The sequence below is a fragment of the Diaphorina citri genome, unplaced genomic scaffold (assembly GCF_000475195.1).
Source record: "Diaphorina citri unplaced genomic scaffold, Diaci psyllid genome assembly version 1.1 scaffold916, whole genome shotgun sequence".
Classification (NCBI taxonomy): Eukaryota; Metazoa; Arthropoda; class Insecta; order Hemiptera; family Psyllidae; genus Diaphorina; species Diaphorina citri.
In genome coordinates, this window is record NW_007378347.1 from 111,959 (window position 1) to 122,464 (window position 10,506).

At 38.0% G+C, this 10,506-nt stretch overlaps 1 protein-coding gene and 1 long non-coding RNA gene across 2 annotated transcripts; one reads left to right on the plus strand and one right to left on the minus strand.

Annotated features, from left to right (window-relative positions):
* Positions 1–207: 207 nt before the first annotated feature.
* On the plus strand, positions 208–964 carry LOC113468986. Its single transcript, XR_003392546.1, has 2 exons — positions 208–703; positions 798–964. It is a non-coding gene; the product is annotated as an uncharacterized LOC113468986 (long non-coding RNA).
* Positions 965–1,181: 217 nt separating this feature from the next.
* On the minus strand, positions 1,182–7,161 carry LOC103513042 (zinc finger protein on ecdysone puffs; the record flags this gene model as incomplete). Its single annotated transcript, XM_026826341.1, is given in 10 exon segments — positions 1,182–1,548; positions 1,804–1,917; positions 2,781–2,885; positions 3,443–3,480; positions 3,938–3,953; positions 4,459–4,509; positions 4,640–4,764; positions 5,146–5,260; positions 6,064–6,165; positions 7,018–7,161. Coding segments are annotated over 10 exon segments (906 nt in total), but the record flags the coding sequence as incomplete, so codon positions are not given.
* Between the last annotated feature and the right edge of the window lie 3,345 nt (positions 7,162–10,506).

Below are 10,506 nucleotides of genomic sequence, written 5' to 3' on the forward strand. Positions count from 1 at the left end.
TGGTTTTTGCTGATCCCACATTCCAACCCACAGCTGGGTCAAAATGCACCAGGCTGAATATGAGTTATTTGAATATATTGCAAGAAAAAAAGAACCTCATTATTATTATCACCCAAGCTTAATTAGCACCTAATCCATATTTGACCAGAAATACCCCTCTTGATTTTATTTCGCTAACATTTTCTTTTCCTCCCCATTTCTAGTTCATGGTGCTTAAATAAGAAATAGTTTGCTCGGAGGTAGGGGGCAGCAGATATAGAGGGGAAAATACGATGAAAATTAAAACACTCCATGAAAATCCAAGAAAGTGGACATTGCGAAGAGATTACCAAAATCCGACTCGTACTGTATTGAAGAATTCGAAAAAGGTTTAATTTTTCATCAAATAATGGACATGTTTGTTTCAACAAAAATGTAGAACATACCTACACAAAATGTGTTCTTCATGGATACAGAAAATTCTAGTTGCAAAACCCAATAGACAGCCATTTGTGTAAATGTCCTGTCACGGAAGTCAGCATTCATATTGTGTCAAAATATTGGGATGCTAGGGAATAAATGACTTGTCAATTTTCGCATTTGAAAACAACAAACAACACCATTTTAAATTGAAGAAATTGAACAACTTTGCATCAAAGAGAATTCGTCAAATAATAACAAGTACACACAAAAGTTAAATGACCATCAATTAAAATATTACGAGGTTTATGCAGAAGGCAATTTATAGTTCAAGGAATGCGTCAAATAATAACAAGTACACACAAAAGTTAAATGACCATCAATTAAAATATTACGAGGTTTATGCAGAAGGCAATTTATAGTTCAACCGGGGTAAAGGAGTTGAATCAAACCACAGGAATCAAGACCAAGACACAGAAACATCGCAATCTGACGCGTACTTATTCCGGGACAGGACATGTGTAAAGAGAGAGTGAGTTAGAAAAAAGAACTACTCTTTTCAGTGAACTACTCAGTCAATGAATCTTTAACCCTTTACATCCATAGGGAGTTTGAGAGTGAGCTGCACATTTTAGGGAGTAAATGGTCAGAGCCTAACTCCCTATACCCATATTTGAAGAGTGAGTTACTTGTTTTAGGAGCAAGAGTTCAAATTCCTTTCGTCCATAGAGGGTTCAAGGCATGTTTCAGGGAGTAAATGAGTCAGAGCCTAACTCCCTATACCCATATTTGAAGAGTGAGTTACTTGTTTTAGGAGCCAAGAGTTCAAATTCCTTTCGTCCATAGAGGGTTCAAAAGAGAGTTACACGTTTTAGGGTCTGACTCATCAACTGAATAGTTCAATGAAAAGAGTGCTTCTTTTTCATAGCTCACTCACTCTCTACACATCTCGTAAGTTCTTCAAGGAACAGCCCCCAGGTTTTGGCACCTCCACTTTTCTCACTTCTCAAGGCTCGGCCACTATCACTTCTCAAGGCTTGGGGAACTATCACTTCACTTCCTGATTCCTCGGCCTCTTCGGGCGCGCTGAGAGCCCCTAGCTGGGGTCTTGGGCGGAGGCTGGACAGGCTCAGGCTCCTCCTCTTCCACCTAGTCCACTGAAACGAGCGGTTCTTTTTCATAGCTCACTCACTCTCTACACATCTCGTAAGTTCTTCCAGGAACAGCCCCCAGGTTTTGGCACCTCCACTTTTCTCACTGCTCAAGGCTCGGCCACTATCACTTCTCAAGGCTTGGGGAACTATCACTTCACTTCCTCATTCCTCGGCCTCTTCGGGCGCGCTGAGAGCCCCTAGCTGGGGTCTTGGGCGGAGGCTGGACAGGCTCAGGCTCCTCCTCTTCCACCTTCTCCTCCTTCACCTCGGGCTCTTCCTCTTCTTCCTCCTTCTTCTCCTCTTCCTCTTCTTCTCCTTTGCCGTTCACTTCTTCCTCGTCCTCTTCGTCTTCCTCCTCATCCACCTGCGAAACAGACAAAGAAGTGTTAGAAACTGAGGGGAAAGGCATCCCTGTTGAATCTGGAGGCACAAAGAAGTGATAGAAACAGTGGAGAAAGACATTCTTGTTGAATCTGGAGGCCCATTATTAAAAATATTGTTATCCTGTGTGTGGAGTCAAGTATGTAGGACTATTGCACCCCTGAATACAACCAAGTTGTGGATAGTGATAAATTTAAATGGAAAGGCTTACCTCCATAGCCTTCTCCTTGCCACCACCGGACGCATTGTCGTCTTCCTCCTCATCCACCTGCGAAACAGACAAAGAATTGAATAGAATATACCCTGCTTATACTGCCAGAATCAGACTGAAAAGTCCCTTTACTCCCGCAGTCTAAGCAAGGTCTCATGTATTTGGTACAATATTTTCAAAAATAAATTACAACTTATTTAAGTAAATAGACCCTTACCCAAAGAAGAAAAAAAAAAGACAAAGAAGTGTTAGAAACAGTGGAGAAAGACACCCCTCTTTGTAGCCAAAGTCCCCATGACACACCTCACCTATTCAATTGTCCTGGAAGACCTACAACAATCACGGTCATTGATCTCTGGCAAAACCCTATAGCCACCGCTGAATTCCCTTAATTGCCAACTGCATTGCTGGGTTGATGTGAGGAAGGAGAGGAGTCTGCTACTACAACAACAACACCCCTCTTTTTTTTACAACAGGAATATTGAAAGTCTTGAATACGAGTACAATAGGTACATACATTGAAATGGGGACTTTTCTGACAAAATTCCTGTGTGCGGAGTCAAGTATGTAGGACCATTGCACACCTGAATACAAGTAAGTTGCGGATAGTGATAAATTTAAATGGAAAGACTTACCTCCATAGCCTTCTCCTTGCCACCACCGGACGCATTGGTTCCATCTTCCGTGGCCACGACCTTGCGACGCTTCCAGTTACCTTCTTCTCCTCCTGTGACGTCCTTCTGTAACCATGACAACCAAGATATTGTTTATATTGTAACCATGACAACCGGGATATCATGTTTAAATTACCATGACAACCGAGATTTTATGTTTATTGTAACCGTGACAAGCGAGATTTTGTTTCTATTGTTACCATAACAACCAAGATTGGGATATTATGTTTAAATTACCATGACAACCGAGATTTTGTGTTTATTGTAACCGTGACAAGCGAGGTTTTGTTTCTATTGTTACCATAACAACCAAGATTTTAATTCAAAACTAATTTGACAACCAAGATATTGTTTATACTGTAACCGTGACAACCGGGATATTATGTATAAATTACCATGACAACCGGGATATCATATTTAAATTACCATGACAACCGAGATTTTATGTTTATTGTAATCATGACAAGCGAGATTTTGTTTTTATTGTTACCATGACAACCAAGATTTTAATTTCTATTTTTTTCCCTTAGGTGTACAACGGAGGTCTTATCGTTCCGAAATCAAAAGAGAGAAGCGTCACTTAAAATCTTTGATAAACTTGTTAATTCTGAGCTCTGACTTACCATTTCGACATCTTCATCATCTTTGCCGCTTGAAATATCTGCTATTAAAGTACGAGTGTAAATTATTTATCAACTCTGGGAATCGAACCCGGGAACTTCTGCGTGACAACCATAGAGGAACTTTTAGGTCAGTCAACATGAAAATACCAGAGAGTAAAACTGAGAAGGCAGACGGGGAAAAAAAGATGACAAATCGTGAGTGAGACATTTTTAAACAAGTCAAAGTATATTTATTTATCGTTAGAAATATGGATTTTCTAAATACTAAAAATTAAAAATTTCGAAATCATAAAATCCTATAGCGAAGAAAAAAAATGTCGAAAAATAGCAACACATGCTATGAGAAAACCATAGTAAATATTGAGAAAAGGGACTTAAATAAGAAATAGTTTGCTCGGAGGTGAGGTAGGGGGCAGCAGATATAGAGGGGAAAATACGATGAAAATTAAAACACTCCATGAAAATCCAAGTAAGTAGACATTGCGAAGAGATTACCAAAATCCAACTCGTACTGTATTGAAGAATTCGAAAAAGGTTTAATTTTTCATCAAATAATGGACATGTTTGTTTCAACAAAAATATAGAACATACCTACACAAAATGTGTTCTTCATGGATACAGGAAATTCTAGTTGCAAAACCCAATAGACAGCAATTTGTGTAAATGTCCCTGTCACGGAAGTCAGCATTGATATTGTGTCAAAATATTGGGATGCTAGGAAACAAACAACACCATTTTAAATTGAAGAAATTGAACAACTTTACATCAAAGAGAATTCGTCAAATAACAAGTACACACAAAAGTTAAATGACCATCCATTAAAATATTACGAGGTTTATGCAGAAGGCAATTTATAGTTCAACCGGGGTAAAGGAGTTGAATCAAACCACAGGAATCAAGACCAAAAACGTTCATTTCTGAGTTAAAGTCCAAGTAAAATAAAAATGTTGTACAAATTGCCATGGTCGACATTTTGTTTCTAGTCTCATATAGATTGAATAATTTACCACGCTCACCTTCTCTTTCTTGTCTCTCTTCTCCTTCTTCTCATCATCGCCATCTTCTTCCTTCTCTTCCTCCTCGTCCTTTTCATCGGTTGGCTTTGAAACATCACCCAAGTAAGCGCAACTGATCTATTGCCATGGTCAACATTTTGTTTCTAGTCTCATATGGATTTAATACTTTTACTACGCTCACCTTCTCTTTCTTTTCTCTCTTCTCCTTCTTCTCATCATCGCCATCTTCTTCCTTCTCTTCCTCCTCGTCCTTTTCATCGGATTCCACTTTCACCGGAGCTACGTCCGTCAGAATGGAGCTGGGAGCTGCAAGGAAAGAAACAAATAGTTATGTAACTGCTAAGGTTTGAAAAGGTAACTGTAACTGCTAAGGTCTCCTCATTTTCCCGAAATCCAAGAAATAATAAGCTCCCGGAATAAAATTCCATGCTTTTTCCAAAAAAAAAATCTATACCTTTTCCAGAAAATTAGGGAATATACGTACCTTTCAAATCACTGGATAGATAGTCAGACTAAAAAAATAAATAAATAAAATAAAATAAAAAGGTTTGAAGAGGGAACTGTAACTGCTGAGGTCTCATTTTCCCGAAATCCAAGAAATAATACGCTCCCGGAATAAAATTCCATGCTTTTTTCAAAAAAAAAAAAATGCTATACCTTTTCCAGAAAATTAGGGAATATACGTACCTTTCAGATCACTGGATAGATAGTCAGACAGGTCGGACACGTAGAGGAAATCGTCAAAGTCGAAATCATCATCCTTCAAGTCTGGCTTGAGCTCGGCACGACGCACCGTCATTTTCTGCAAAGGTGAAACCATGAATTTTCTTTATAAATGCAAAATAGGGTTGAAAATAAAAATGTTTGGAATCCTCCAATATTTGTCTCAAGCAAGAAAAAAAGAAATAGAATTGCCACACATTTTCAAATCATCCCAAATTAAAATTGCCTTTTTTTTCCAGTTTTTGACTTAATTTTCAGTGATCTTAACTTGATCAAGTGACATAATCTTCAATACTTGGCGCGTTTTTGGAGGATAAATTTCCTTTAGGACGTTACTTCTAGCTTGTATATCACTATTGTGTACCTTAAGATGAGAAGGAAGCAGGATGTGCTCATCCCATTCCAGACGAGTGGGGAACTCCAAGTTACAGATGTTACACTTGGGGTGCAATATGTGTCTCAAGCAAGAAAAAAAGGAATAGAAGTGCCACACATTTTCAAATCATCCCAAATTAAAATTGTCTTTTTTTCCAGTTTTTGACTTAATTTTCAGTGATCTTAACTTGATCAAGTGACATAATCTTCAAAACTTGGCGCGTTTTTGGAGGGTAAATTTCCTTTAGGACGTTACTTCTAGCTTGTATATCACTATTGTTTACCTTAAGATGAGAAGGAAGCAGGATGTGCTCATCCCATTCCAGACGAGTGGGGAACTCCAAGTTACAGATGTTACACTTGGGGTGCAGGAAATGTTTCAGCTCCTGATATATGAAACACAAAACGATACAATATCGGTTAGAATCAGGAAAGGATAGGGCGCGTTTTTGGAGGGTAAATTTCCTTTAGGACGTTACTTCTAGCTTGTATATCACTATTGTTTACCTTCAGATGAGAAGGAAGCAGGATGTGCTCATCCCATTCCAGACGAGTGGGGAACTCCAAGTTACAGATGTTACACTTGGGGTGCAGGAAATGTTTCAGCTCCTGATATATGAAACACAAAACGATACAATATCGGTTAGAATCAGGAAAGGATAGCTAAGTTCAAGACATGGATCAATAACGAAATTTCACAAAATTAAATTATGAATTTCTAATTCCAAACACAAAATGCCACACCAGAGGTTAGAATCAGGAAATGGGCCGGCTATGTCCAAACCTACCCTACCCCATGTACATATGACGACCTTAGTCAAGGAAATTACAAGGCATAGTTCAAGATATGGATCAATAACGAATTTTCACAATATTAAGTTGAGAATTTTTAATTCCAAACACAAAATGCCACACCAGGGCTTAGAATCAGGAAATGGGCCGGCTATGTCCAAACCTACCCTACCCATGTACATATGACGACCTTAGTCAAGGAAATTACAAGGCAATAATGGTAGCTAACCATTGGATTAATAATCAGATATGACTGGACACAGATAAAAATAAAAAATCAATGAAGCATTTTTACAGCGGAAGTCATATTAAATTGTAAATTATTTATGGTAAAATAGAGCCTTTTTAGAAATTTTCGTTGAAGTTAGAGAGAGAGAGGAGACTGTAACAACGGAGGTCTTATCGTCCCGAAATCAAAAATAAAATAGCAGGATAAGAGAAAGCCCGTTCTAAGAACAAACCTTAGCTGTTTAGGGTGAAGTTTGCCCCGAGTGGGAATCGAAGCTTCCCAAAGGAAAATACAGCTTAAGCTGACAAAAGATCTTTTTTCCATGCCTGATGTTCATACAAAAGGGGAAATTATTTCAGTTTCTCAGAGGAAAACACAGCTTGGGCTAACAAAAGATCTTTTATACAGCTTATGCTAACAAAAGACCTTTTTTGTCATACCTGATGTTTAGTGCTCTTCCTGTGGAAGCCACGGGTTCCATGGTAGTTGAGATCACACATCGTACAATACTCCATAGCTTTCTTCACTTTCTTGCCCATGCGCTGAGCCTTGTCGTAGTACCAACCATGCTGCTGCTCACTCATCTAAAAATTAAAACACCCAAGAAGTTTAGTGTCTAGAAAATAATTTATAGTGCATTTTTAAACGTTCATTTCTGAGTTAAAGTCCAAGTAAAATAAATGGTGTACCAATTGCCATGGTCAACATTTTGTTTCTAGTCTCATATGGATTGAATACTTTTACTACGCTCACCTTCTCTTTCTTGTCTCTCTTCTCCTTCTTCTCATCATCGCCATCTTCTTCCTTCTCTTCCTCCTCGTCCTTTTCATCGGAAAAGGATAGCTTAGTTCAAGATATGGATCAAAAACGAAATTTCACAAAATTAAATTATGAATTTCTAATTCAAAACACAAACTGCCACACCAGAGGTTAGAATCAGGAAATGGGCCGGCTATGTCCAAACCTACCCTACCCCATGTACATATTGTACATATGATGACCTTAGTCAAGGAAATTACAAGGCAATAATGGTACTAACCATTGGATTAATAATCAGATTTGACTGGACACGGGTAAAAAATAAAAAAATCAATAAAGCATTTTTACAGCGGAAGTTGTTAAGTTGGAGTTCTAATGTAGTAAGAAAAGATCACTTTGAAAATAGAACATTGGAACGAATTTATTTTGTGTAGACTCACCAGAGTGAAAACCAAGACTGAGGATTGAATCAATTCACTCTAGCCAATATTGGATATTGGAAAACCGAAATACACTGGTTCGAAACCACCATCATACACAACATTCCCTTCGTCAGGATAAGCCTTCACATCTCTTCAATTAATCTTCTGGTTCTTCTAATTACCCGAGTAGTACGACGAGGCACTTGCACTTCAGGACTGACCGTTGGAGTTCCATAAGCTTCAGAACTTGTTGGACTTTCCAAAATTGAAGGATTTCTAGGAGTGATGGGACTTTCAGGAGATGCAAGGTTTCTAGGAGTCGTAGGAGTTCCAGGAGATTCAAGGTCTCTAGGAGTCATAGGAGTTCCAGGAGTTGAAGAACACCCAGGACTTTGGGAATCTTGATGTTGAGAACATTGAGGTAGAGGAGATATATGGACTCTATTTCTCCTATACTCATGTCCCTCTTCATCCATCACGTTATAAGACCTAGGATTTTCCAGTGTTGACGAAATGACACCAGGCGTCCACAAGTCATCTTCTCTCTTCTTAAAGAAAACTCTCTGGTCAACTTTCAAAGGCTCCAAGTTCTTAGCTCCCTTGTTGTAATATGTTTCCTGAGAGTTTCTGTAGCGAACAAAATTCTCGTCGTACTTGTATATTTTGGGTTTCAGTAACTTATTCTGTGTTGGAATCTTACTGTTCAGTACTCTACTGAATAGCAACTGAGCAGGAGATGGACCAAAATTCTTTGGGGTGTTTCTTAAATTCAACATACCAATATAGGGATCAGTATTGTCATATAAACATTTAGTTAACATTGTCTTCATTATCTTGACTGCAGATTCGGCTTCCCCATTGGATCTAGGGTACCTTGGACTGGATGTTATATGCTGAAATTCATAGGTTCTAGCAAATGGTTGGAATTCACGTGACGAAAATTGTGGACCATTGTCACTGACAACTATTTGTGGTATACCGTGTCTTGCAAAAATACTCTTAATATGAGCAATAACAACAGCAGAAAAAGTGTTACTACACAGAGCTGTCTCAATAAACTTACTATAGATCAACTAGACAAATTCTTGTGGAAAAGTCTTTGAAGAAAATTTTAGGAGTCACATGAGAAGATCTTTCGAAGGAAAACTTATCAGATAATCAGGTACGTTTCAGATTACCAAGATAAAGTTTGTTTTGGGTGGCAGAAATTTCAATGAAGTCCCTTTTGTAAAATTTGACATGTGGTGTGGTGAAACTTCATTCTCAAGATTCCCAAGATATCTTTTTTCGTATTAGTCCAGAAGTTATCGAATGAAGTGAGATTTAGGTTTTAATTCGACGAATTTTACTATACCATGATGTCGTATTGAAAATCAGAGGACATTAAGAGGATAGGTACTTTGAAGTACAGTTTTCTTATCCTTTACTTTTTCAGACGTCAAGAAACGAGTATCTTGTAAAAAATTCCAACCGTTTCAATGAAGAAACTTTCTTTGTTAATCCCAAGAACCATTGTTGTGAAATATTACACCCAGAAAAAAATTGGAAAATAGAAATTACTGAATAAAATAAACTGGGAAAAACATTTGGTTAAAATAGTATAAAGATAGGATTTGACAACCAAATTGATAAGAGTTTGGCAGGAATGAGTAAGGGGGCTATGTTCAAGGATTGATGAATCATAGTACAGGGGTCCCATAATATAGGTGTCAACCAGGAAGTGTTGGAATGTGGCCTGAAAAAAATAGAAATTACTGAATAAAATAAACTGGGAAAAACATTTGGTTCAGATAGTATAAAGATAGGATTTGACAACCAAATTGATAAGAGTTTGGCAGGAATGAGTGAGGGGGCTATGTTCAAGGATTGATGAATCATAGTACAGGGGTCCCATAATATAGGTGTCAACCAGGAAGTGTTGGAATGTGGCCTGAAGTGTACTGACACCCTGTATACTTGTTCCAGGAACACTGAACAGGATGTAAGGGACAGAGGAATGCTTACCTGGAGGCCTCTTCCTTGCTCGGCTCCTCCTTTTTATAAACTTTCGTTTCCTTTTTTTGAGACGCTAAAGATGAGGAGGAAACACTTTTATTACGCTGATGGTTTTGGTTCAGATTGCCTCGACTGTTGCGATAATTGCCAGAATCATTACGACGGTTTTGACCACCCTAGATACAAAATACAGAGAGAAATTCACAGAAGATGATGACGGGTGGGAGGTCAAACGTGAGAGAAGTACAAGGTTGAAACATTTTGAAAAAGGGGAAATAGAATACATTTTAAATAAGGAAATAAAAACACAAGATACTATTTTTCTAATTGAGACATGAGAATTAGGAGATGCAGAAAAAATGTAAAAAAGTATTAGCTTGAACATTGGAGTTGTAAAAAAGAAATATGTAACCTATCTTAGAATGAACTAAAAGAACTTTTATCTCATGTAAATTATAAAATCTCGGAAGTTAAAGAAAGCATCTCAACAAGAGGAGTATCTAGATTTTCCATGAAAAAGTATTTCTTTTTACGTAGGAATCGACCATTTGTTAATAATATTTACCCATTTGCAACTGCTCCATTTAAATGAGTATGTATAGCAATACGCACGACACTTTTTTTTTCGAAAGAGTGGAAAAGGGCCTTTGAGCTGACAAAAGATTTTTTTTCTGCCATACCTGATGTTTAGTGCTCTTCCTGTGGAAGCCACGGGTTCCATGGTAGTTGAGATCACACATCGTACAATACTCC